General features: G+C 50.7%; 3 protein-coding genes across 5 annotated transcripts; all 3 read left to right on the top strand.

Annotated features, from left to right (window-relative positions):
* The first annotated feature begins 233 nt into the window (after positions 1 to 233).
* On the top strand, positions 234 to 10,907 carry kiaa0232 (KIAA0232 ortholog). 2 transcript variants are annotated; one of them, XM_011606462.2, is made up of 8 exons: positions 234 to 390; positions 1,917 to 2,451; positions 3,117 to 3,257; positions 4,203 to 4,272; positions 4,361 to 4,445; positions 4,519 to 7,837; positions 7,919 to 8,027; positions 8,416 to 10,907. In XM_011606462.2, exons 2-8 carry the CDS (start codon positions 2,215 to 2,217, stop codon positions 8,430 to 8,432), a joined length of 3,978 nt encoding a protein of 1,325 aa, XP_011604764.1. In that variant the 5' UTR covers positions 234 to 390; positions 1,917 to 2,214; the 3' UTR covers positions 8,433 to 10,907. The 2 variants fall into 2 exon arrangements, with proteins under 2 accessions (XP_011604764.1, XP_029696954.1); XM_029841094.1 differs by lacking the exon at positions 234 to 390 and adding an exon at positions 423 to 1,685.
* A 396-nt stretch (positions 10,908 to 11,303) lies between these two features.
* tbc1d14 (TBC1 domain family, member 14) lies at positions 11,304 to 24,205 on the top strand. 2 transcript variants are annotated; one of them, XM_029841095.1, is made up of 14 exons: positions 11,304 to 11,745; positions 12,767 to 13,472; positions 16,138 to 16,261; positions 18,759 to 18,883; positions 19,333 to 19,415; positions 19,489 to 19,606; positions 19,681 to 19,787; positions 21,045 to 21,125; positions 21,193 to 21,281; positions 21,361 to 21,435; positions 21,851 to 21,979; positions 22,317 to 22,426; positions 22,572 to 22,830; positions 22,909 to 24,205. In XM_029841095.1, the coding sequence occupies exons 1-14, from the start codon at positions 11,721 to 11,723 to the stop codon at positions 22,963 to 22,965; spliced, it is 2,088 nt and encodes a 695-aa protein (XP_029696955.1). In that variant the 5' UTR covers positions 11,304 to 11,720; the 3' UTR covers positions 22,966 to 24,205. The 2 variants fall into 2 exon arrangements, with proteins under 2 accessions (XP_029696955.1, XP_029696956.1); XM_029841096.1 differs by having other exon boundaries at positions 11,305 to 11,745; positions 21,364 to 21,435.
* A 1,215-nt stretch (positions 24,206 to 25,420) lies between these two features.
* On the top strand, positions 25,421 to 26,278 carry ccl36.1 (chemokine (C-C motif) ligand 36, duplicate 1). Its single transcript, XM_003966735.3, has 3 exons — positions 25,421 to 25,613; positions 25,679 to 25,790; positions 25,995 to 26,278. Exons 1-3 carry the CDS (start codon positions 25,544 to 25,546, stop codon positions 26,086 to 26,088), a joined length of 276 nt encoding a protein of 91 aa, XP_003966784.1. The 5' UTR covers positions 25,421 to 25,543; the 3' UTR covers positions 26,089 to 26,278.
* Positions 26,279 to 26,670: the final 392 nt, after the last annotated feature.

Here is a 26,670-nt window from a genome sequence, read left to right as displayed (position 1 = left end):
CTTAGGCTTCTGATGCAATACCTCAGCGGAAGAATCAAACCAACACTGATCGGTCAGCAGAAGTTTGTCTTGTTGCCTAGATACGAACGCGGAAGATGGCGCAGTTCGCGGCCAGACATTCGACGAAGAAACTAAGTTCCTGTTTCGGACATCTTGGCTCGCTGTCAAGCTTCTTTCGCATTCCGCCTCCCTCTTGATTGACCCAAAATGGCGCCAGTTTCCGCTACGCGATTGGAGAAGCCCTAGACGTGAAACCAGCGCCATTTCTTGTCAGCGTTCGTGATAACGCGATGCTACCGCAGCGGATTCCAGAGCCCGAGCTCGGAACGGCAGCGGGAGAGAAATAGCCGCTCCCCTTTCGCTGCTTCTCTTTACTTCAATCTACGGCAGGTAAGTACGCCATATATTAATTCTCTTTTCGATCACTTGGGTTTTGTCCCGTCGCTACTGAGCTGGTAAGTCTTACAATTTTGAAACGAAAGCGTATCACAATCCCCTGGACGCCTGCCGGGACAGCCGCTTATCCGCCCCCTCGGTCACAACAACAATAAAATGTGAAAGCTAAACTTGTCCGACTTTCATCGAATCTGGGACATCAGCCATATTTAAACGTTTGCCATTTTGGATAATACGTTTGGACAGAAAGTTTGGACTTGGCCCACCGGTCCCGGTCGCCGTTTGCTAGCTAACTATTACACGGAGAGACGTCAGGGCTGTAATGTCACCGTGTAAAGCGGTCTCCGTTATTGCTCGAATAACACTTGTTTTAATGTAACATTCGGATGGCGTGATTTTCTCTATTTCACCGATACTGACACCGATTCATCTTAGCCGATGTTATATAAACGTAAACTATTAAAGCGTCTAAATGCAGGCGGCGGACGATCCTCCGTAGCTAACTCGGCTAACAGGGCTCATTAGCTAAAGGTCGGTGGTCCGGCTAACCTTGCTAAGTGACGCCACATTAATACCGCAAGTAAATGTGACATTAGCTGACAATTACATTTTATTCGACCCCCAGTTCAGCGGTACGCTCTCGCTAAATTGACATTAAAAGTAAATGTATTAATCCTGGAACCTATGTGTTGCTGCAGCCTGAAGCTCAAAAACGTCACATTGGACACCGACACTTACAAAGTACAGCAAAAGTAAAGACGCTTCTGCTGGAGCTAAATTGTGACATACACTTTAGCTCCATTCCACACGCCAAGTCACTGGCGGTGGGGATAAAGTTGGAATGTATGCTCGGCATTCACTTGCTAGCAGTCGGACGCAACACCGAGCAGCATTATTTTAGCGTTTCAACGGCGATACTTTAACGGACTACCCCGATGTCCGTCTAAGATCCTGTTGAAACGCCATGGTTGTGTGCAGGAAAGCTCCTTATTTTGACGCCTCTGACCTGCGATGTGCCGCCGCTGAGTGACAGCCAGGCCAGCCAATCAAATGAGCGCAGCCTCCATTTGCTCTTCACCACTGTTTCCCAAGCCTGTGCAGTCACAGAAGAGTCGGCGGACTGAAAGAGTTCCCCTGCCCGCTACCTGGCTGCTAGCTGCTGGGCACAGCTTGTCTTTGAAAGAGTCCTCTCTGATGTTAATTCAGGAAAAAATAACTGCAGTAGCAGTGGAATAACAAGTGTGCTTTTCCTTTTTAATGGGCAGCTGTCTAAAACTTTAAGAGTGAAGGTTAGGTATATGTTAGCATTTACTTCCTCACGAGCTTTATGTCAGTGTAATCTATTACTTTGTTGCTATTCCAACCGTACTGCTACTTTAAAATGTCGGGAGCTGCTTTTCCCTAAAGCAGTAATCACATCATTTGTTGTGCTCTTTGTTGGGCTGAGATTAACAAAAGAATGATTAGATTAGCCATTGAGCCAATTCCACATATATTGATGCAGTTTTGCTCTGTCGCAGGTCGTGCCGGTGAAGTAAGACGTCTTTCCACGATGGACTCCTCCAACTGAGAGGCAAACACAGTCTGTGTTTTGCTCAGCAGCATAAGCCATGCCTGACGAATAAAGCTACCCTTTTTTGCTTAAAGCAATAAAAAGAGAAAAAAAAAATCCTACATGTCTCCCCATGTAGACCCCCTTCAGTCCTCTCTGCCAGAGTGACTGCTGTGTTCCTCTCTCTGCTCTTCTCCATCCACCCTAAAGTAACTACCATCACAATGCCGCTGCTCCACCTGAGAATGGCCAAAACCTGAGTTCTCATGCGTCCAGTGAGCACCGATTCGGACGGTCCAGCTCCTCCTAAAAGCCTGTCTTGCTCTTACCCCCTTGTGGGTTCCCTTCCTGCCACAGAGATGTCCTTGCTCCAGTCACTGGGTCCGGTCCAAAACTGGCTAGGCCAAGAGCTTGAGAAGTGTGGGATTGATGCTATGATTTACACCCGCTATGTCCTCAGCCTTCTCTTACATGACAGTTACGACTACGACCTGCAGGATCAGGTGAGATCCTACACATTCAGCATTTCAGACTGCTTTACATACATTGTTGTGGTGGTTTTTATGGTGTTGCTTCATCTTCAGCCCAAGAGCAGCTTTATTTAGGAAAGAAGGCACTACTTCTGTTACAGTAATGTATGGCTCGTAAACCCTTTTGTATATTGTACATAATATTTTCTTTTTCTTGATTCCTTAAAGCATTTTTTCCTGTAATGTTTAAAGAAAGCCCTTTATTAACTGCCAAGGAGGTTGTGACAGCTAGCATTTGTTTGTCTATTGGCAAAATAATGGTTTAATTAACAGATTTTAATGTCATTTTCAGGAAATGTTGATAATGGGCCAAGGAACAGATCATTTAATTTTGGTCCTATTCTGGAGGGACTGTGACCTTTTGATGGGTATTTAATGTTCCAAACATCAAATACCCATGGCTTTGATCAAAAAGTCTCAGACCAAATATGGCTCTGCCACAATGTATTGGGCAATGACTTGTTTTGGTTGTTTTAGTTTAGTTGTCTACTAGAGTCTCGTGAAGGGAACTTCTCATTGTGACCCTTCCTGTGCATATGACAATAAACTTGAATTTAAAAATCTTCTTTTTTCCAATTTTCAAGTGTTTTCCACCAGTTTGAGTACTTGCATTGACTGTGCACTTGTGTGTTTTAAAGGAAAATGACATCTTCCTGGGCTGGGAGAAGGGAACTGGGAAAAAATGGGGCAAGAGTAAGAAGAAAGGTGGGACTGACCTGAGTCTGGAGGAAATGAAGAAACAAGCTGCTGTGCAATGCCTCCGCTCTGCATCTGATGAAGTAAGTGTTACATTCAAACCTGACAGTGTTTATCGGACAGATCCAGGCTTCATCACGTCTCACATATCTGTTTAATCTGGAGGATTTATTCTCTAAACATGTGCAAACAAATGAACCCTGGCTTTGTGTGTCCTCAAAGCCTCAAACCTGTGTTTTTAATTACGGTAGTTTGTATTGGGAAAGAGATCACATGACAAATGACGCCGTCTCAGCCTATCTGTGATTTAGTCCTACTGATTTCATTCCTTCATGAATAAATGCTATTTATATTATAATAGTTTTGCCTGACAACCTTTTTAAGAATGACACAACATAAAGCTGTAGAGAGCCCAGGCTGGAGGAGGGGAAGAGAGTGGAGCACCTCCCTGGGGACGGACTCTGCGGTCTATTTTAACACACACACACACACACACACACACACACACACACACACACACACACACACACACACACACACTGCCGCACAGCTCAGGAGTGCAGCAGGGACAGTCAGCTGACCTGTATTAGCACAGTGATGCAACACAAAGTTTTTTTGCACAGAGCAAATGAGTAAGCTGGAATGTCTGACTGTTGCCCGTCACTGACGAGCAACTGAAGATAGCCATCTTCTTTATTGGAAACCTGTATTGCTTTGCTTTCTCATCTAAAATAGAGGGAATAAATGTAGCCTTTGGTGTGAGGACACAAGTGTCTTTTTTTTCTTCTTTGCCGCCCCAGGTCACACTGCCCTGTTGTAACAAGATGAATTAACTCTGCCTTTCATCCACAATCATCTTATTCATGCATGTTTCAGCTGTTGACATGTTACTGAAGTCGGTGACTGAGTTGCAGCAGCCATGTCAGACAACATAACTTGTTGTTATGGACTCCCACTTATTTATTTAAACCTTTGGTGCCTTGTATTGGGACTGAAATTTTGATTTCTGTTTGTCCTCTTTGATGCAGAACTCTGGAATAGAGAACCTGGTTGAAGAGCTTTGCTCTAAGCTAAAGGACATCCAAAACAAACAGAAAGGTTGGCTTTACGCACTTCAACACACACTTCTTAGATTTGATGAAAGCATAGCTAAGCAAAAAATAAACACGTTTTGATCTTTCTACAGAAGAAAAGCAGATCGGAAAGAAATCTGATGGTTGTCAGTCTCCTGAGCGAGCTGATTCTCCCTCCTCTAAAGATCAGGTGGAAATGTAAGTTTTCCTGCCTTTTGTTACTCATTCACATGAAAGTCTTGATTGTAAATGTTTAATTTTGTCCTGGCAGGTATTACGAAGCCTTTCCCCCTCTGTCAGAGAAGCCTGTTTGTCTCCAAGAGATCATGACGGTGTGGAACAAGGCTAAAGCTTGTGCATACTCCACCTCGTCGTCCTCCGCAGCACCACAGACCAGCACAGATACCTCTTCTCCAAAGGACTGCAACAGCGAAGGCGAGGGGACGAAGGAGCAGAACCCCGAGTCGGGTGGTACGGTCACTACTGTCATCAGCGAGAGAGGCCTGCAGCGACGGAGCAAGAAGGAGAAGGAAAATCAGCACCACAGCTTTGTGTCAGCAGAGAAGAAATCCAGCGCTCACTCAAAGAGGCAAATGAGGCAAAGATCTGAGGGCAAGTACAGACCCAGATCCTGGTCTTCAGGCTCCAGCGAGGGAGGATCGAGCTCAAGTGGGAACCAGGGTGACGTGAAGACATCCAGGAGCAGGACAGTTAGAGTCAGGCACAGGTCCCGAGAGGCTACGAAAAACAAGAAAACACGCAACAGCGGACAGGTGAAGGTCACTGACAAAGAGGAGCGAAGACATGCAGGAGGAAGCAGTAGCAGCACCAGCGGGTGCCCAGTGAAACCACCACAGTTCTACAAGAAGGGCAAGAGACTGCTGAAGGAGATTCATAAAGATCCAGGCTGGAAAGAAGCGAAAGAGGCCACGCTGGAGGCCCTGAAAAAGAAGGAATATATGGAGGAGCCACTCTGGTACACTGAGCCCATCACAGAGTATTTTGTACCTTTCAGCAGCAGACAAAGCAAGCTGGAGACAAAATATCGCAGCAAGGCCGACTTTCCCGAGGGCTTTGCTTTGTCAGCAGATATGGAAACACTACCAGAGAAAATCCAAGGAATCTGTATCGCCAGCGAGGGTTACCATAGAGCGTACCTAGCTGCAGGTTCGTTCATAGATGGTCACTTTGTGGAAGGGCCCGGTGAAGGCGAAGACGAAACATCTGAACTCATTGGGACCTCAAGCTTCCCTCAGCAAGAGGATAGTAGAGATTTAGATGACGAGCATCTGTCCGAATTCACTCACTTCTATGAAGTTGATATTTATCAATCCATATTGGATACTAGTGCCTCAGATTCTGTTCAAGAGAGTCGGATCTTAAACATGATTCGACAGAAAAGCAAAGAGCAACGAGACGTGGAGGCAGATTGTCATTTAGTGTTAGATGGTCTGGAGCAGCAAGGGAAAAGTGCAATACGGGCAGACTCCAAGGAAGCTTTGGGATCGGTTGGATTCTTAATGGAGGAAAATGTGGCTCAGGTGTGGGGATGTTACTCACCATCTACTTCAGAAGACATAGACGGAGAGAGCTTTGTGGGAGACTCTCCCATCCGCCTGTCTCCCCTTCTGGATAGTGTTTCCTTCACGCTGAGCAAAATATCTGGATTTGTGGAAGAGCCAGCTGCTCCTGAAGCCACGAGTGAAGCTTATGGTTTGAATACGTCCTGCTTCTCTTTGTTCGAGCTGCAGTACGACAGCCCGACTTTTTCTTTTCCCCGCGACTCATTGACCGCCGTTCATGAAAACAACACAGACTCCAGCAGCTGTCTCGATCCTCATTCAAATAAACAGTCTCGTTTGTTAATATGGACCAAAAATAGTGCCTTTGAAGAAACGGAACACTGTTCTAACCTTTCAACGCGAACCTGCAGTCCGTGGTCGCACTCGGAAGAGACTCGTTCCGACAACGAGCAGGCGAACGTTCAGACGGAAGATTCTGCTCAAATGGGCGGCGAAGAGCTCGACTGTGTGATCCCTCCTCTTTCTGGTACATATCTGGAGGACGAAATCCTGGATTTCCTGCAAGAGAACTCTGTCCATAAACGTGAGGAGGTCAGTGGAAGCACAGCGTCCAGTGAATCCTTCACCAAAAAATCCAAGTTGGAGTCTGTGTGTGGCATCGCACTGGAGGAGGACGACAGTGATCGGTACAGCACCGGCGTGTTCCCAGACAACATGAACCAACGCGGCGACGACTACAGCTCAGGGATAATAAAGGACATTTGGACTGCAATTGGACATGACAAACCTGCGAGGTCTCAGCAGGGGGCAGAGAAAGGTGAGGGGCTGTTCTCGGACGAGTCGGGCGGTTACTGCTGCAGCTGCTTGGAGGTGCAGGCCAAAGGCGTTCAGATCCAGGGGCCCCAGAAGAAAGCGGTGCAGCGGTCAGAATACCATCTTTGGGACAGCAAGAAAGAGGAACAGGACTTAGCCAAAAATAAACTCTCCAGCATCGATGGTGCCGGAGACTACACCACTCCGTCCAAGCCCTGGGACTTGAACTCGGACAGAGAGAGCACGTCGTTCATCCTGGGAGGGGTGTACGGAGAGCTGAAGACGTTAGGCGGGGACAAGAGTTGGGCAGTTCTGCCTCCGAGTGATGGTCAGAGTAATCTGCTGCAGTGTGCTGCCTCTGCCACCTCCAGCTCTGACGTGCTGACCATCGCTGGCACCGACGTGTTCATGAACACTGCCAGCTGCTTTGCTCCCGGACACAGGCCCCTGTGGAGGCCCCTCGTGTCCTTCGGACAGAGCGAGCAGGCCATTAGAGAAAGTGGAGAAGGACTGAATAAGGGATTTTCTTTTATCTTCCATGAAGATTTGCTCGGACCCTACGGACGCTTGCGTGGCGAGGAGCCAGGCGTAGATTATCCGTTTGCTTCGTTCAGCCTGAACAATCCCTTCTCTCAAGTCCTCCACGTTGAGTGCTCTTTTGAGTCGGAGGACATGGCTTCATTCAGCCCGGGATTCAAACCCAGATCCATTCTTTGCTCGGACTCTGAGAACGAAGCCTTCCCTTCCCGAATATACGGCATCAACCGTACGCAGTACAGGGCCATTCGCATCTCCCCCAGGACCCACTTTAGACCAATATCGGCCTCGGAGTTGTCTCCAGGCGGGGTGAGCGATTCGGAGGCTGAGACGGACAAAGAGGAATCGGCTTTTCCTGCTTCGGCACCGGTGGATGTCTTTGACGATCCTCAGGCCGACCTCAAACCTCTGGAGGAGGACGCAGAGTGCGAGGGCCCTTATTACGGCAAGTCAGAACTCGAATCTGGTAAATTTCTACCCAGATTGAAGAAGTCTGGCATGGAGAAGAGTGCCCAGACCTCTCTGGATTCACAGGAGGGCTCCGGGAGTCTGCTGCCTATCGCTGAGCAGGAGGACTGCTTGGACTGCAGCGGTGCAGGGGGGAAGACGGTCGTCTCGTTGGGCCAGGCCCAGAAGGACGAAGCTTTGGGAGAAAAACCAGCAGATCGTGTCCCTCAGTACGGGATCCCTCATGACTTTGTTGGGAATGCGCCAGAGGTGAGGCTTGTTTCAATCTGTTGTTCCGTGGTTCCACCTGCAGGCCGAGCCTCCTGACGACCTGTCGTCTGTCTTCTTCAGTTCCCTCGAATAAACATAGGTGGGCAGGGAGGAGCTGGCAGCGAGCAAAGCCCGGGCTGGTGGCAGAACACACTTGGTTCCCCCCTTTTTCCTGGATCACAGTGTACAGGTAAGGCGCCGGTCACCTCAGTGAGTCCTAACCGGATAGAAAACCCCAGATAGAGTTGGGAGATGGCTGTAGTGTGTGTGAAGTTTCTTCTCTCCTAGCCAAAACCATGAGAGTGCCTCCTACGTAGGGAATGTGTGATTAGAAGCACAGGATTATTCGTCATGCCACGCCATTCCTGTGCTCATAAATGATCATCAGAGGTACATTTCCAATGTGGTTTGAGGCAGAGGCGAATGGTTGAACGTCTAGATGTCGTCTATCACTCCCAGCCTGCTCGAGACTCCGGGCCTGTGGAGACAGGATTTGGCAGACACGTTGCTGGTTTTAAATGAGCGGGATATCGAATTCACATCAGTCTTAATCATTTTGACCTGAATTCCTTTCACAGGGAGCAGCCACATTTGAGGGGGACTGGCGCCGTGGAGAGGAACCCTTTTTGGGACTGGAGCTCTACCAGCAAAGGTTCAGGGTCATCTCCGAGAGCCGATATCGTCGGCTTCTATCGTGAGGCACCCCGTTGAACTCCAGCCAATAGCTCGGCTGGTTTCCAATCTTCAAAGCATTGTGTTATCGATCAGCTGAACAGAAAGTGAATGAGGAACAGAGTGATGCCATGTGCTGATACATTTAGAAATGGTTTCTTTTGATTCTTCTGTACACTTATTCTGATCCAACCCCACTGATAGATAGTTTGCTCCTCGTTCATTTGGATGCCACCCTTTTGCTTTCAGAGTAGAGTAGGATCCTGGTTGTTAGTGACGTCTGAATGGTTGTGCATGTGCGTCCGTCACTCCTCTCTCTCCAGTCCAGCCCAGCCCGCCGCTGTGGCATCATCTACTTCTCCATCCCGTGTTCAGAAAGCTAAACACGCTTGTTGAAAACTATTTTGAGTTGTGTAAGAATTTGCCAGTTTAAAGTTTGTGCGGCTGACTTTCTGAATGTGAAGTATGTCAAGTAGAAAATGTTTGCAGCTTCCTTTTGAATATCCCAGAATTCCCAGTGTGTGAAAAGTTATCATAAACGAGTCTGATTTTATTTTTATTTTTTTTGTGAATGGTGGTAGTCTTACAAAAGCTAGCAGTAGTTATAGTCAGGTTTGTGAGACTAAAAACAAAGGAAAAACATTTAAAAATGGAAAGGAGTAGGGCTTTGTTTTAAAAAAAAAAAAAAAAAAAATCTTTGAAATGCAATGCTGTAAGAGAATTTGGAGAGAAAACGTTATTTTCAACAACATGATGACGGCCATTTCTGCAGACACGTCGCAGCTCACAGATGCGTTTGGCTTTTGTCAACATGGTACAGAATATTGGTGCTATAAATCTGTTCAGAATTCAAGTTGCAGTTTCACCAGACCGATGTAGACGGGCTAGCTCGGTTTGTAGTCCACACTGTCAGACTTTCTGATTCTCTTTTGAAGACGTGTGAAAAGCTGGGGGACGTTTAGCCTGATCATTCATGTGGCTTGGCTTTATTTGCTAGTGAGTTCTAAGTTGATGACGGTAAATTTAGGTTTGTGTTTTTCAGTTCAGTGTCCCCAGGACATGCAGGAGTCACGCTCCGCTGTCCAGCTGCGAGTGTAGAATCATTAAACCATTTGTGTCGTCGAGACGGCGATGGAACCAAAAACATGGCATCATAATTACAGAGGTACAAAGGCTTTTCTGTGACGTGGTTTACAGTATATCCAGCTGTTGTCTCGCTGTGCGTGTGTGCGGGATTGTGTTAGCAGCAGAACCTGCGTAGGCCCTGGTTCAGAATGCCTGGAGTAGAACTCGCATCTCAGAATTATGATGTATGCAGATAGCTACATTTGCAACCATGCAAACCAGATCGTAACCGCCTCCAAACTCTGGAACCTGTGGTTCAGACACCTTCCAAGGTGTGGTTGAAGAGCCTGCAGTGTGACCTGACACATCTGCAGAGAACTTTTTTTTTTTGTTTTGTTTGTTTTTTGTTTTTGAGGACAATCTGACGAAACTCAAATCATCCTCATCCCTCCATCAGAGGTTAGTCACCATCCATCAGCGGCAGCGTGGGCGTGCACTAGTGCAGGAGGACGGGCTCGAAGATGAGCCCAAACACCTCAGAGAAACGGAACCCAGCTGCTGAATGAAAGGCACTCCAACTTCAGGGTCCTGTCTCCTTTTCTTTGACGGTCATCGTACACTCAGGAATTTTTTAACATGCACGCTGCATTAATGTCCACCTGTGATGATGCATTATTATCCACCTGTTGATTCTAGAGCAGAAACATGAGCATTTTCCCCAACTTACTGAAGACGGCGAGGACCTAAAAAAAAAAACAACAAAAAAAAAAAGCCATTGTGATTAGTAGAAGCAATGTGGAGGTGAGTCCAGGTGCCCTGAGTCCTATGCAATGCCTCGGCATGTGTCCTCTGCAGGAAACACTGTGCACGTCCAGTGTTTTGGTGAGACACGTGGAGTCAGAACATGGCATGTGCCCATACACTCCCTGTTTTTATTTTGATATATTGGTTTATGAGGAGGCGTGGGGTTAATTCAGTGAGATAATCTTGACTGATGTGCACACAAAAATGGAGTTGAGAGCATTGCATCACACCTTTTCTCCGCGTAATTCTACCTTTTTGTTTGGGCATGTTTAAGTAAAAAAAAATTAAAAAAAAATAGACGGAATGCTTCAGGATGTACGCATTTGGAACAAAAGTGTTGCTTTTCTACAGTCTGAAGAACATCCAGCACTAAAATCTTTCCTCATGGTTTCATTCCCAACCCTCCCAGTTTCCATTTGCCTCGTTATCATCAGTCCTAAATAGTTGTTATAATTTCTTGGACACCCTGAGTAAATTATTTTGTTTCATTGTGGTTTTTCTTAACATCTAATAAAGGAATAAACCCAAACTTGGCCTGCTTGTGTCCTCTGTTCTATGAAGAGACTACCACTAGACGGCAGAATCGATGCCGAACGCCGGTAGGTAGATTCCTGGCCCCGTATACAGGTAAACGGATATTAAATATTATTACACTAAAACTATCTCGGGTGAGACTAAGTAGAAAATGTGGCGAGTGTTAGATATGGGTTCGGATATTTCAGTATTGGGTAAAATCTATTGAAAAAGTAACCCCAAAAGAGGTATTATTCAACAAACGCATAATCCAAACACGCTGAGACGTCGCCGTGACGGCTGTAATCCGGCGGAGCTCATCGTTGTTTTCATGGTTGGGGCTCGATTATTAATGTCTTCAGGTCCACACAGGTAAATCGTCGACTGTCAACACTCTGGGCTCGATTACATCGCTCTCACGGCTCAAGTTTGTTTTAAAATGGCGGCGGAAGCGTCGAGTCAGGTATGAGGTGATACCGGACGAGCCTCGCCGCGGCCCGGCTTTACAGTCATGCTCTGGGGAAAAATACTTCTTTTCTTTTAATCTGACCTCCTTCGGTGATGCCGCTAAGAAACCCGAAAAATGCTGCCGGTCGCGTTTTAACTTAGTTTGGAGATAGTTGGGGAAGCGCTGGCGGAGCTCGACGTGTTCGACACCGATACTTTTCCCCTTCCAGGTCCGGGTTTTCTCCCACAGATGCCTGTCAGCCGCCGTCGTTTGTGTCTGCCAGGCGGGGAAGTGATGGTGGATCCGCAGTAGTCTCAGCATCACTATGGACCGCCCCGGCCGGCGGCTGCCTGCCCCCCACCTGTAGCATCGGTCCGCATCATGGCGAACAAGACCCTCCGCTCAGGTAGGTGCCGCCGGGCCGGCATCAGCATGCAGACCGCAGTAGGAAATGTTCCAGTAACCGGTAAAACGCGGCGTTTCAGGTCGATCTTGAAGCTCGAACTCCTGCTCAAATGTAATCTTTCACCTGAAATCCTATTCTGATTTTTACAGGTTTGCAGAAAGTTCACTCAGTACTTTTTTATATTGTGATTGATTAGGCAGCATTTCCCTGTACGTGACGTTTTTCTACCGGGGGCATCAGTGCGGTTTACGTGCTTGGCTCCTGATGAATGCACTTTAAATTCCATGGGGTCATAAATGACCGTCTTCCTACCCGCATGCGCAGGTGCGGTTGTGGTTAGGTTGTGACATTTACTTGTGACTGCGGTTGTGGAATTATTTCCACTGTTGCGTAGGAACGACCTGCTGCTGGTGTGTTTTGGGCCGAAGTGTAGCAGCTCACATGACAGGGTGCAGCTCAGGGTTTAGTGCTGCTGTGCTAAGAATGTGTCTTTGTGTGTCTGCAAACAGTTCATGTCTGTGTGTGTGTGTGTGTGTGTGTGTGTGTGTGTGTGTGTGTGGAGGGGGGTTCTTAGCTTAGCATCCCAGCTGGTGTCAAAGCCACATATTGTTGCTGGCGCCTTGCTCACATTACCTCCAGACTCCAGTTACAGCCTGGGTTTCATTTTCACCTTGGTCAGGCTCCGCCCACTTTTCCAGGTCAGTTGGAGGAAACTGGGAGTCGTGCAGGCCACTCCGTGGGCCGGTGATAAGATTAAGAAAAAAAACAAACTCCATGAGCTAAAATGGTGCTCAGTTTTAATTAACGAGTTGTTTTATAGCTGGGGTGTCATCGTAAATCTGCTGGTTTGTACCTTTGGCGTGGTGGACCTGCAGCAGGTGATGCCGTGGGGTTTTAGAATTCTGAACGTCTCGCTCTCCGGGAAAGCGAAGGATGATCTTTAGGACGTGTGGAAAGTCGCAGGTCCGATTGAAGAGGTGCTAACGGCTAAATGTTGTCTCATATTTTGCTTCCTTCCCAGTAATGTCGGGGGGAAACACGCCGGAGAGCGGCGATGCAGTGGAACAGCTAACTCCCCACCACACCAGCAGCCATGAGTCCGGGGGGAACCCCCCCTCCTGTTACCACCCCAGCCCAGTCTACTACAACAGCCTCTGTTCAGAACAAAACCACGACAGCCACAGCTTGTCTTCCCAGGACTCTGGGATCCCGACTCTAGAGATCAACCCTCCGGCGCCTGCCCTCTTCAGCCAGCGGCAGCCCGCGGACGGGGCCAGCTCCCCCGCCACCTTAGCTTTAGACGACGAGCCCTCCGACCCCAGCGCCATCCAGAGGTCCTCCACCTTCCCTCGCTGCGGCTACGAGTCCTTCCGTCTTTACAGCCCCAGCTTCAGAGTGTCCGCCCCCAGTGGCATGAGCGCGGCGGGTGGGGTCCTAAACCGCAGCGATGACATCTCCGTCTGCAGCATGTCCAGCATCAGCACGGAGCTGTCGGTCTCCAACGAAGACATTTTGGATTTCACCGTCACCTCTAATTCCAGCGCCATTGTTACCTTGGAAACAGACAACAGTGGCACCTCCCACTTCTCAGACTTGACGCTGTCATCATCGCCGGGGCGCAGAGATTTATGGAGTCCGCTGAAGCCACACCCATCCTCTGATGTCGCTCAACAGGAAGTGGACGGCAGACAAAAGAAACTGGGACCTCTGGCAGGTTTATTCAACAGGTCAGTCCAGAATATCAGGATAACTGCTCCTCTTATTAGTTTTGCTTGACGGCCTTTAATGTTCAGTCAGTTCTCACCAGGATTATTTACCCTCAGCACCTGTGTCACTGCGGTATTGTCTCCCGAAACATTCGTCGTTTCGGCTCCGTCAAAGGTTCTGAGCTCGTGTCTCCCTTGGATTATACTCTGGGTTTTAATATTGTAGGGAACTTTAGCACAGGAAACGTGACGCGTTCTGTTCTGAACCCCTTCAAACAATTTAATTCCATCTGCACCTCAGGTCTCATACACACACACACACACACACACACACTCTGCACTGAAGACATGTCTCATTAGAGAACACGAACTGTCCCCCTGCAGATGAGAGTAGAGCAGCAGGCCTCAGGTTTGCTGATTGTTGTCTGATCATGGATGTGATCAATGAGATGATCCATCACACCTGTATCTGTTCACCTGCCTGTGCTGAGGACATAATCGGACATTAGGGCTGGTTCCTCTGAGGGAACCTCCGCTGTCACCTGTCCCCCCTCCTCACGTGGTCATCAGGTGACCCGTCGGAGTGGTTGAGTGTGTGAAGAGCAGGTTCCTGCAGATGAGGAGTGAGCGGAGAACCGGAGAGCGGGGGTGATCATTTGTTATCTCACCCCGTTACATTTAACACACCTGTGGCCAAAGGAACCACAGGTTTAGTCCTCCCGTTCTCCACTTTCCCTTCTTTCATTTTTTCTTGCATCTTCAGTCTTGAGCTGTCCCTCCTCCCTCATAGGGAGACACCCAGTCATCTCTCCTCTGCTCCTCCTCCCCTCTCCAGTCCTCCTCCTCCCCTCTCCAGCCCTTCTCCTCCCCTCTCCAGCCCTTCTCCACTGCTCCTCCTCCCCTCTCCAATCATCTCTCCTCAGCCTCCTCCTCTCCTCTGCTCCTCCTCCTTCCTCTTCCACCCCCCCCAGCCTTCCTCCTCCCAGCTTCAGCCCTCCTCCTCTGCTCCTCCTCCCCTCTCCAGTCCTTCTCCTCAACTTCCTCCTCCCCTCTCCAGCCCTTCTCCTCCCCTCTCCAGTCATCTCTCCTCAGCCTCCTCCTCTCCTCTGCTCCTCCTCCTTCCTCTTCCGCCCCCCCCAGCCTTCCTCCTCCCAGCTTCAGCCCTCCTCCTCCACATTTCAGCCCTCCTCCTCACTCCCCCTCTCCTCAGAGTGTTGTCAGGTCTCCCCCCGTCCGCTCCTCTCCAGTCTTCTGGGCTGCAGCACGTATGCAAGCGGATCATCCTTTTCTGCGGCTGCTGTCTGTCTGTTTCTGTCTGTCGGTCATTTCTCCACATTTCTCCGAGCGTTTGCTGATTTACCATGATGGCGGCCCCATCACTCCTCCTCTACATGGACAGGTAGGATCAGGTGCAGCTCTTGTCTTCGGACTCCTGCTCTGTTATTTCAGGACACCCTGTAATCTCTGCCGTCTGGTTTCATGTTGTCTCTGGGTTACTGAGGTTCCCCTGTGTCTGCTGCACGTTTGCCTCAGCTTTGTTCACGCACTCGGTTGAACATCGAACCCTGGTTCGTCTTGAAAATGAGTAATTATTGGCATGGACACAAGAACACCAGGCATGTGTTCGTCATAATGGTGGCCAGATATCCTCGACATGTGAGGTCAAAGCAATGGCTCAGATAACTTTTTACTGCTATTTTACAGCTCTTTTATAGTGGTCTCACCCCCGTAGATCTGCTGACACTCTGGCACGTGTTCCGCTGCCCCAACAGAGCTTCTCTCAGCAGCGAAGGGCTTCAAATGTTGATCTGCCTGTCGCATTCCGGTGGGTTTCTCTTATCGGTCTGAAACCCGCTGCCAAGCTGCACGTGCACGTGGTCAGAGTTCAGTAAGATCAGTCACACCGAAGCCTCAGCCAGCTGTTAATGTTTTCCTCACGCTCCAGCTGAGCCGAGCAGCCGGACGCGCTCATGTGGCTGCTGCTTCCTGTGGGAGTCTGAATCATCGGGAAAACGTCTCGCCAGCGTCCTGCAGTTGGAGTCCCAGAAACGTCAAGTCTGCAGCTCTCCCGTCCTGTCCTGCCCCATCCCGTCCTCTCCTGTTTTGTCCCCCTAATGGCAGCTGTCCGGTCCCCTGACAGATCCCAAACAGATCCTGTCACAATCATCCTTCAGCAGAGACAGTTGCAGTTGTTGCTGAATCCAGGGGGGGTCCAGTGTCTCTGGTCGACAGCTGAGGACAGCCTGCGTGTCCTCTGCAGGTTCCTGTTGGACCCGTGCACGCTCACTGTTGATCCTGTCGCGCATTTCATCGCGGGTCTGTTCCAAATCCAATCAATAGAGGAGTCGGTTGCCGTGGTGACACATCTGATAGGAAACTTGGAACCCTTTAATCTGTGGTGTCACATGACCGTGTCGGTGGAAGACTTTGATTTAACCAGATTATTCACAGATGAGCTTTATTCCTGATCTGGACTGCTGGATAATTGGAATAGCCAGAGCGCTTGTTTTTAGGATACTGGTCTCTTTAAATTGGTTAAACTGGACCCTTGAAGCTCTCACAAACATTATAAATATGCTCTTTGCCCTGTAAAATTTAATCCAGGTTATAAGGCGCTGTCACAGACATATGGCTTCTTAATTTTTTCTGTGATGATGAGCTGGGACGTGTTTCTTCCTCTTCTCAGAAGCCTGTTCGCCAGGAGAGTGAAGCACAGTGAACCTGTGGAGCAGAGGGATCCGGGATGGAAGCTCTTTGGAAAAGTCCCTCCCAGGGAAGGCCCCACGAAAGACCCCCGGAAAATCCAGAAGGTAGAAACTCGCCGCATTGAAGCGTTTGACCGGTTCCTGTGTGGATCAGTCAACGGTTTCAGATTAAGTTTATTAAGAGATGAAAGTACACCCTAAAAAGGTGTTGAAGACATCAAACGCAGAGCTAGAGGACGGGGAGAGGAAGCCGTCAGGTGATCACCCTTCTGTCCCCAGCAGCCTCGGGCTATAGCAGCGATGCATGACTGCAGAAAAATAACATCCAATAAACTAGAAGGCTTTTAGAAGGACCTGTTTTCTGGTTCCTGTGTTTGACACACCGCCTGTTGAACATGCCCAGTGGTGGCTATAAACAGCTCTTTGTTGTTGTTGGATTGAGATGTTGCCCTTGGGTGCACCCAGCAGTGTAACAGCCTGGCCTGAGTCCTCAGCAGTCAGTCAACACGGCCACCTTTTCAGACGCTTGTGCCGCGGCTGCTGCTGCTGTTTCAGGAAGGACGGCGCAGGCGTTTCCTTTCTGTGGTCAGCTGCTGGTTCCGGGGAGAGAGTCTGACGGTGTCCTCCCTGGGCTCACCGGAAGTTCAGTGAATAAAGCTGGAGCGCTGACGGCCTCCAGTCTTTGAGATCTTTGGTTTCAGTTGTAATTAGACACACCGTGACTCTAAAGGTCAGGATATTGACTTTACCTGCAACGGTAACTTGAAACCTGCAGCAATCCTGAGCTGCTTCCCTCTGTGCCGAGTCAACAACTCTCAAAGATGTGACTAATTGGACTGGAAAAATAATCCTGGGCTTCAGCTTCACACCCGAGAAGAAAAATCACAGGCCATCTAAAAGTTAAAATGTCTTATCTAATCCAGCCTATAAATTAGAACTGGATCCCGTTGTTATGGCGGCAGCCATTCTGTCACATGATCCACCAACGCTCTAGCTTCTCCTTTAAGTGATGGACCCACTGAATGATGGATGAACGTCTCGGTCGTTTTAACGGCGGGGTGCAGCATGATCCGCTCTTCTGGGCTCCATTAGCAGGGCTGCCAGCTGGCGTACGTGTGCATTAATGCAGACTCGGAGGTGCTGGCTTTCTGCTGCAGAGCCATCCTGTGTAGTAAGAGTGTGTGTGTGCGCGTGTGTTTGGAGCAGAGGGGGTATCATGCTGCTGCTGCATCAGTACCAGCGCAGCGTCCTTCAGCGGCAGCTGGACGATCTCTCTGCCCTCCATCTTTGCAGCCAGCTCGTCTCCTCACTCCTGGCGGTCCTGTTGCCTGGAGCGAGCCATCGGGAGCCGTGGCGACGTTAGGCTAGGATGCTAGGCTAGTCTCGGAATAACAAGCCCCCGCCGGTGGACTGTCTCTCTGTAAGGAACTGCAGCGTTCATGGTGAGTGAGAGGGCTGGATGGTCTCTGCTTATCAGATGACGCTGGTAGTCGGAGCGGGACCGAGCAGGACAGGATGTAGCTCATGTTTCGCAGGTTTAGCTAGTAGCACGGTGGACCACGGTAGAAGCAAGCAGTTGTTGATGCGATATCTCCTTGTGTCTGTGCACGACGGAGGGCACGTGTCAGTCGAAGGTCTGGACCTGCCTGTGGACAAGCTGTTGAAACACAGCTTATTTCCACTTCTGCATTTTCCTGATTTATGCTGGTCATGCGTGAGGCGCCACCGTTCCTTTGTTCTCTGTCCTTCAGGGCTGGTTGGGTTTGTCAGGTCGGCACCAGAGTCAATGTCATTCAATGTCATCCCGTTTCTGAGAGTCACTGAAGAACTAATAGAGGTGGTTGGTGCACAGAACGGGTGGGTCAGTCGTGTGTGTTAACTTCCTGCCCGTTCTGAGTGTGTCCTCCGTAGTGGTCTTAGACCAGATCAGACCATGTCGTAGGCAGCTGGCTGCCCCCTCCAGGCCACTTGGACTCATTTGTAGCCTTGTTGTGATCATCGTGGAGGGCGGCACAGATTACCGTCCTTCAGATCAGCTTTCTGCCCTCCGCCGGTCTGGAATGTTGGTTTTTGCATTCAAAGCACGCACCATTATGAGTCAGCTGATATGTGACCTGCTCTGAGGCCTGGAAGGCTGAGCGTCACATGACCGCCTCTCTAGAGAGTGGCCGACACCCCCCAGAGGAGGAACGGCATCACAGGCCTGTGGTTGGGGGCCTCGGTCTCCGTCACCATGGCAATCACTTCGCTGTGCTGCCTATCACTATAAACTGTTTCAGTGCTGAATTACCAGTTTACCCACGAGGAGAGCTCTTCATAACACCTCCGAGAACTTGAAATGCAAAGTCAACATTGTCTGTGTAACAAAGATCCTGATCTCCCAGGCATCTCCCCACACGCTGCATTTCTCTCTGAGCAGCAGCTTCTGACCCTTGTCACAGTTCCTCTCAGATTTGCAGCCGCATGCACACACTCCTCTTCCAGGGTGGAATTTAAACCCACTAATCCTCCCTTTATTCCTCACCACCTGTGTGTGTGTGTGTGTATGTGTGTGTGCTGGCTGTTTTACGCTGCAGTAACGCCACCTCTGCTCTGATTTCAGGAATATGAAACCAAGAATGGCCGAGCTGGACCCGGAAACCCTACGTCTCCCAGGCAGAATGTGAGGAAAAACCTGGACTTTGAGCCCCTCTCCACCACGGCGCTCATACTGGAGGACAGACCTGCGTATGTAAACACAATCAGCCTGCTTGGTCACACAATGACGCCTTGTCTCCATCTGCTCCTCGTGCTTTCCAGATCTGTCCTCGGCCCGTTCATGAGTGGCAGCGGTGCTCCTCCTGCCTGCTCCATCTCCCCTCTTTAATGTGCTTTCTGTTTTGTTAGATTGTGTCACCAGTGGAAACAAAACAAACTTCCAGGTCCACCTTTTCTTTCTCGCTGCCTCCCTCTGCTGGTAGAAACAGTGTACTGCAGCGTGCCGACCATCAGAATAAACGAGTAACATTGGTCAAACTTTGAGAAAAGTGCAGGGAACCCTGGTCACATGATTATTGCGCAGAGGCATTCCGCTTAAAGAAGCGCTCACTGTCCCGATCCCACTGGTCTGTCTCCATGGGGGAGGAAATCAAAGTAAGCAGTGGTTTTGATCCACATCCTCTGTTTGCCTGTTACAGTAATCTACCTGCGAAACCAGCTGAGGAGGCGCAGAAACACAGACAGCAGTATGAAGAGATGGTGGCGCAGGCTAAGAAGAGAGGTAAAGAGCACACCTTTGTGTGGGACCGTCCGTCCGTCCGTCCTGTCTTACACGTCTGAACGCATGATTGCAGAGTTGAAGGAGGCTCAGAAGAAGAAGAAGCAGCTCGAGGATCGCTGTAAGCTTGAAGAGAGCATCGGTACCGCCGTCCAGACCTGGAATCAGGACATCTTGCCTAATTGGAGCGCGATGTGAGTAACAGGAAGTACTGCGATTGCCCCCTGTCCCCCAGGATGTCCCTAACCCTCCTCTGACCGCCCCATAGGTGCACATCTCGTCGAGTGAGAGATCTGTGGTGGCAGGGCATTCCCCCCAGCGTCAGAGGAAAAGTGTGGAGTCTGGCCGTGGGCAACGACCTCAACATCACCCACGGTAGGCTGGAGCTCCCCTAAAGGTGGAACCAGTCCAGCTGGCAGAGTTAGCAGCCAGCTAATGCTAATGCTGGCAGAGTTAGCAGCCAGCTAATGCTAATGCTGGCAGAGATAGCAGCCAGCTAATGCTAATGCTGGCAGAGTTAGCAGCCAGCTAATGCTAATGCTGGCAGAGTTAGCAGCCAGCTAATGCTAATGCTGGCAGAGTTAGCAGCCAGCTAATGCTAATGCTGGCAGAGTTAGCAGCCAGCTAATGCTGGTCGAGGCCGGAACTGTTGGAGACGTACTTTTACAAAGATCTCTTCACTTCTTCATCAGTTTTGTACATGAACACAGCAGAAACTTGCACAACAAACAGCTGTTGAGGAGCTAGAAACAGCTGTTTAGAAAGTTGGAATCAGCCATGACGCCCTCCGCCTGGCTGACAGTCAGGGGAGCTGCGAGCTCCTCTCCTGCAGAGTCCCGTTCCATGTGGACCAGGCCAGTCCAGCACGCTCCATTGGGCTGCTCTCCATGATTAATGTGCTGAGGTTTTACTGCCGCTGGCACTGGGAACCGCAGCGCTGTGCAACGTGACTCCTCATCAGCAGAGGGCCGCCTGGCGGCGCTAAGGTCTGGCCCACAATTGACCAGCTCAGCGTTTTACAAAGGCTCGTTGATTAATGAATAACAGGTTTCCTAAATCAAAACCACCACCAACAAACAAATGCATTTTGTTGTTATCCTGCAAAAATAAATCCCATGATTTTGGCACAACGGTCCTGCTGTGATCTAAGTAACCGGAGTAATCCACCCTGCCCAGCAGGTGGCGCTATAAGTCTCTAAACCATTTTACCTGGTTGGAGCTACGTGAACTGGGAGGTTCGGCTGCCGCTAAAGTGTTAGCGTGCTTGCATATGAGGATCAAACGGTGCCATCTTGGCCGGGCTGTTGCGCTGACTCGGGTGATTTGGGACTATTTTATGTCCAGGCCAAAGTCTCCAAAACAGGAAAAGATTGTGCTAAAAGTCACGTGCTGGTTTCCCTTTTAGTTTGTCTTTGCAGGATCCATTAGTTTGTACTTGGAGGACAAGCTCTGTTTCAAGGTTCTCCTGATTTATTAGAAATATCTCGTATCTTTTGTCTTAGCTTTTGTCTTAGCTTTTGTCTTGGCTTTTTTGAGTTTTGGCATGAATTTAGCTCCATGTAGCCGCAGTTCCAGTCCGAGCTGAGGCATGTGTGGACTTGTTAACTGGACCGTATTGTGGTGTTCCCCCAGACCTGTACCACATCTGTCTGGCCCGGGCGAAGGAGAAGTGGAAGACCAGCGCGACCCCTGCGTCGGAGCCCGAGTCTGAAGGTAAGACCAGAGGAAGCGGCGAGCCGGTCCCCGCCGGAGCGTGTGTGAACGCCTCCCCTCTGTCCAGATGCCGGCTCTTCAGATCGAGAGTCCAGCCTGGAGCTGATCAAGCTGGACATCTCCAGAACCTTCCCACACCTGTGCATCTTCCAGCAGGTCAGTGACCCGCGGGTCCCTGCCCCCCCCGGCGCCGCCGACCACGGCTGCGTTCTCACGATTTTTGTGTTTGTGTCAGCAGGGCGGGCCGTACCACGACGTGCTGCACAGCATTCTGGGAGCATACACGTGTTACCGGCCAGACGTGGGTTATGTAAGTGTGACACGCCCCCCCCAGCCACCGGGGGGCGCTCTTTCAGCCGTTGACACTGTGTCACAATGATAAAGTTAGCTTGCGTTTATTAAATGTCATCAGTAGGAGCGTTAAACGCTCCACCATCCTGCAGCCCTGCGTTTCGTGTCGGCGCCCGTTTGCTGCACGGCTGCTGCCGCCCGGCGTGCATGCGAAGGGTGCGGTTAGCGCTGATGCTGCTCACCGCTGCTCACCACAGCCCCACGCAGCCTTCGCTACAGGATCAGAAATGAGTATGACTTCCTGTAGAGCCCCCAGCTCACGGAGGCGAGCTGCGCCTGGGCCTCCGCTCGGAGGTTTATGCCTGACTCAGCACTTTCCGGTGCAGGTCTGGGTATGGGGGAGAGAGCAGAGACCTTGTGATGTGTGTGTTCAGGTGCAGGGCATGTCCTTCATCGCCGCCGTGCTGGTCCTCAACCTGGACACGGCCGACGCCTTCATCGCCTTCTCCAACCTGCTCAACAAGCCCTGCCAGATGGCCTTCTTCAGGGTGGACCACAGCCTTGTCAGTACACACACAGTCCCACACGAACACACACACTCCTCCGTCTTCAGCACCGCCAAAAAACACATCATACAGTCGTCTTATTCCTTTGATGTCTTTGATCTTTGGTGGTGTCACACTTCTGTTCTTCATGGTTTCTGTGTTGGGTTCCTCCCAGAGGTCCCACTGGTCCTCACGGTCCAGAGGTCCCACTGGTCCTCACGGTCCAGAGGTCCCACTGGTCCTCACGGTCCAGAGGTCCCACTGGTCCTCACGGTCCAGAGGTCCCACTGGTCCTCACGGTACCTGCTAATGTTGGTCCAAGCGTCAAACCACCTCCTTGTCTCTGTCTCTGCAGATGTTGACGTATTTCTCTGCGTTTGAAGTGTTCTTTGAAGAGAATCTACCAAAGCTTTTTGCACATTTCAAGAAAAACAACTTGACTCCAGACATTTATTTGATCGACTGGTGAGTCTTTGCGTCCGTCTCCTCTCTGGGCGTCTCGGCGGGTGTCCACGGAAGTCACCTGACCTGTTCACCGGTTCACCGGTTCACCTCCTGATAGTCCTGTCCGTGTTTCCATGTTGTGTCCCGCCACGGCCCCCCCCTGCAGGATCTTCACCCTGTACAGCAAGTCGCTACCGTTGGACCTAGCGTGCCGCGTGTGGGACGTGTTCTGCCGGGACGGCGAGGAGTTCCTGTTCCGCACCGGGCTGGGCCTGCTGCGGCTTTACCAGGACGTCCTGACCTGCATGGACTTCATCCACATGGCCCAGTTCCTCACCCGCCTGCCGGACCTCGTCCCTGCCGAGCAGCTCTTCCAGCACATCGCCGCCGTTCACATGACCAGCCGCAACAGGAAGTGGACGCAGGTAAGGGGCCCGGGGGTCGGGGGTCGGGCGGCGGATGTCGGCGCGCCCGCGGCTGACGTGACTCCCGCCTCTGCTCAGGTCCTGCAGGCGCTACAGAAAGACCCGGATCGAGGGAGCCCGGTGCTGAAGCGCTGAACTCCTCCTGGACGGCGTTGCTGACATCATCACCTGCTTGGTACCCCGTCGCCGGTCCCTGAATGTGGTGTGACAGGACCACAAGGCCTTACTGATCTCCCAGCAGGGACCTGGACACTCCAGAATGTATCCCACAATCCCCCCCACACACACACACACACACACACACACACACACACACACCGTTTCTGATGGGAACCAATCAGAGAGAGGTTACTGATCGTGAGCTCCACCCAGCACTCACCCTGCCTACAGCCATGGTCTCCACGGGGAGGCGAGCCACACATCTGGGGGGGCTCCAGCGGCGTTCCCTTCCTAACAAAGACGCAGGTGTGTGGCGCCGGCGTTGCCTGTGAAGGAGGGGCGACGCGATGCCCGTGGGCCGAGCCCCCCTGCAGCGGGACGTGTCTCTGTCCAGACGTTCCCTCCGGGTGAAGGGACGGGTGGAGCCCGTAGATGTTCACGTCCTGGCGCGTGCTGCGGCGGGTCGGCTGTGAAGGTGGCGTCCTGAGTGATGACGGAGGCGACCGCCGCCGTTATTCCAGCTCGTCTTTCTACCCGTTTTTGCTGTTAACCACAGGAACCTGTCAACATTTGGCTGTGGTCACCTCTGTTGCTTTGGTTAACGGGTCACTCCTGCGGCAGGCGGGGCTGCTATTACGTGCACTGCCCCCCCCCGCCCCCCCGCCGCCCCTTTGGATCCACACTGGATGTTTGATGTTTTTGCCATTTTGCACAGACCTGTTTATCAAACGCAATAAAAACTGTGGATGCTGAGCCGACCCGACGCCTCCTGACGCTGGGGGTGATTTTGGGAGGGGGCACAGGTTACCTTTCACACACCGTCTGAGGTTGTAAACAGGAAGTGGCTGTAGTCTGCAGCTCCTCGCATCAGCAGCTTCCCGCTCGGCACCGTGCAGCAGATGATGCAACCCCCCCCCACCCCACCCCCGACCGCAGGACCACAGCCGAGCTGTTCGCATGTCCTGCTGCTGGGAGGGTTAGCAAGCGCGGCGTGTGAGACGCCGGCTACCCGGCACCAGCTTCGGTGTGTGTTCCACCTCCGCTCACGACCCACACAGGTGGAACACGAGAGGCCGATAGATGCGATGAGGTGTGTGACGTGTGTGTTCCTCCTGCTGAGACCCGTCCTCTACAGGACGGAGAGTGGGTGGACGTGCTCCGCTGAAATGTAGCTCATCTGTGGACTTTATTCAAATAAAGGACTCGTGAATACGCAGTCGTGCTCAGTGTCACCTGTGTTGACCCCTGACCCCTGACCTTAATAGACCAGGACACCCGACACGGCTCCACCACAGTCCTCTGGGTGACTGGTGGGTGACTGGTGGGATGACTGGTGGGTGACTGGAGTAATAACTGGTGGGATGACTGGTGGGTGACTGGAGTAATAACTGGTGGGATGACTGGTGGGTGACGAGTAATAACTGGTGGGTGACTGGTGGGTTGGTGGGTGACTGGAGTAATAACTGGTGGGATAACTAGTGGGTTGGTGGGTGACTGGAGTAATAACTGGTGGGATAACTAGTGGGTTGGTGGGTGACTGGAGTAATAACTGGTGGGATAACTAGTGGGTTGGTGGGTGACTGGAGTAATAACTGGTGGGTGACAGGTGGGTTGGTGGGTGACTGGAGTAATAACTGGTGGGTGACAGGTGGGTTGGTGGGTGACTGGAGTAATAACTGGTGGGTGACAGGTGGGTTGGTGGGTGACTGGAGTAATAACTGGTGGGTGACAGGTGGGTTGGTGGGTGACTGGAGTAATAACTGGTGGGTGACAGGTGGGTTGGTGGGTGACTGGAGTAATAACTGGTGGGTGACAGGTGGGTTGGTGGGTGACTGGAGTAATAACTGGTGGGTGACAGGTGGGTTGGTGGGTGACTGGAGTAATAACTGGTGGGTGACAGGTGGGTTGGTGGGTGACTGGAGTAATAACTGGTGGGTGACTGGGTGTTGACCACATACTGTTGCTCTGAAAATACATCTGCAATGTGTCGAGGTTGCTCAACCACAGATGTTGGAACGTCACTGTTTTCATCCAAATCTAAACGTGTCCTGGATGCTGAATGACAGGAGCCGTTCTTATTCCGCCCTCCTCACCAGTGTCATTCACTTAAACGTTTTAGGATCTGTTTGTCTAAATGACAAAACATGAATGTAAATCAATGAGCCTCATGGCAAAGAGCCAATAAAGAGAACCAGAGATTAAAGCATCAATCAAACAGGAAGGACCAGGGTTGGTGTACAGATCTGGCCAGGATGTAGTTTCCATAGAAACGTATTTGACCAAGTAGTGGTCTCATAAATATGATTGACAGAGCCGCATTAGTGAAATGATTCAAATATACAACGGAGGAGCAAACACCCGCAGAGGTTTTTACACACACACACACACACACACACACACACGATGCACTACTTCCTCTACAGAGTGGAAAGTTTCTGCCCCCCCAGCCTCTCGGGCTGAGTCAGAAGGTGGTTGGCCCCTGCAGGTGGTGTTTGACGCGCTCTGCTGCAGGTTCGGATCGTCAGGCTCTTTACCGCTGATCTCCATCAGAACCATGAAGACCGCTCACTTCCTGCTGGTCTGCATCATTGGAGCCGCCCTGCTCGCCTCGGCTTTCAGCAAAAGTGAGAACCCGCGTGTGGATCACGGCGCCCTGGAGCTCCTGGTTAACCTCTGTTGTGTTTCCTAGATGAAATCGGCCCCGACGACTGCTGCTTCAAGTTCTACCCCAGGAGAGTGAAGAGAGCCCTGGTCCGCTCCTACTACATCACCGATAAGAGGTGCCCCAAGCCCGGAGTTGTGTAAGAGCCCCCAGATCCATAACTGGAACCCTCTGATCAATATGTGTCAATGTTTAAACATTTGCAGTTCAAATGAAGAAAAAAGTTTGTTTGTTTTTTTAAAAATTTGAGACTTTTTCTTGAGTTTTCCTTTCCGTCCGTTGAGTCAGAACTTTTGCCCGCTGGCTCATCGGGATTCTGAAATCTTGGATGTGCTTCTTGCAGTCTGGTCACTCAGAAGTCCCGTCACATCTGCGTTGACCAAAACATTTCCTGGGTCGACAACCTCATGAAGAACCTGGATGAGGAAACCTTTTAGCTGCCGCTGTCTGGCGTCAGAGGCCGGGTCGCTGCGGTTCTGGTCTCGGCTCGGCGCGGGAATCATTTCGCTTCTGTCCGCTTCGACCACATAAAGCTATTGCAGCAGCTGTTGGCGTTCCTGGTGGATCGGGACATGTTTGGCTTCATTCTTGCTGTATTTTCAATAAAAACTTACCTTTGGCACCAAACTGATGTGGTTCTGGAGCGGCTTTGCTGTGGGCACCAACAGAAATCAGAGTCCAAACACGGGCACGGGCATCAGAGCCTTACAGAGGGAGGGTTCTCCTCACAGTTTCCACCAAAAAACCTCATTTTTAACTGCAGGTTCTGTGAAACGCTTCATCTGTAGAGCGACATAATATCGCGATCAAAGAGGTTTGTGGTTAAACTCTCGGAGGATTTTCACGTTCGCTCACACATGAGACGCAAACGGAAAAAGACCCTGCAGCCGATGGTTCCCGCTGGCTTTTCATCTGGTTTCGCAGCTAATTTTAACATTAAATGATAAACGTTTTCACATTTTAATGCGCTGGAAACCCGTAATAGCAGCCAAACCCTCCAGGGAGCAGCGTCCCTATAT

The sequence above is a fragment of the Takifugu rubripes genome, chromosome 8 (genome assembly GCF_901000725.2).
Source record: "Takifugu rubripes chromosome 8, fTakRub1.2, whole genome shotgun sequence".
NCBI lineage: Eukaryota > Metazoa > Chordata > Actinopteri > Tetraodontiformes > Tetraodontidae > Takifugu > Takifugu rubripes.
The sequence above is the reverse complement of the archived record's forward strand: the minus strand, read 5'-3'. Positions and strand labels throughout refer to the sequence as shown.

Bases quoted from the DNA above. Each gene is read 5' to 3' on its own strand.
- kiaa0232 (XM_011606462.2), top strand. From the start codon at position 2,215: ATGCGTCCAGTGAGCACCGATTCGGACGGTCCAGCTCCTCCTAAAAGC. The intron at 4,273-4,360 runs GTTGGCTTTACG...ATCTTTCTACAG, and splicing joins CATCCAAAACAAACAGAAAG to AAGAAAAGCAGATCGGAAAG. The intron at 4,446-4,518 runs GTAAGTTTTCCT...TTGTCCTGGCAG, and splicing joins TCTAAAGATCAGGTGGAAAT to GTATTACGAAGCCTTTCCCC.
- ccl36.1 (XM_003966735.3), top strand. From the start codon at position 25,544: ATGAAGACCGCTCACTTCCTGCTGGTCTGCATCATTGGAGCCGCCCTG. The intron at 25,614-25,678 runs GTGAGAACCCGC...TGTGTTTCCTAG, and splicing joins CGCCTCGGCTTTCAGCAAAA to ATGAAATCGGCCCCGACGAC. The intron at 25,791-25,994 runs GTAAGAGCCCCC...TGCTTCTTGCAG, and splicing joins TGCCCCAAGCCCGGAGTTGT to TCTGGTCACTCAGAAGTCCC.
- tbc1d14 (XM_029841095.1), top strand. From the start codon at position 11,721: ATGGCGAACAAGACCCTCCGCTCAG. The intron at 13,473-16,137 runs GTCAGTCCAGAA...TCCTCTTCTCAG, and splicing joins CTGGCAGGTTTATTCAACAG to AAGCCTGTTCGCCAGGAGAG. The intron at 21,126-21,192 runs GTAAGACCAGAG...CCCTCTGTCCAG, and splicing joins GTCGGAGCCCGAGTCTGAAG to ATGCCGGCTCTTCAGATCGA.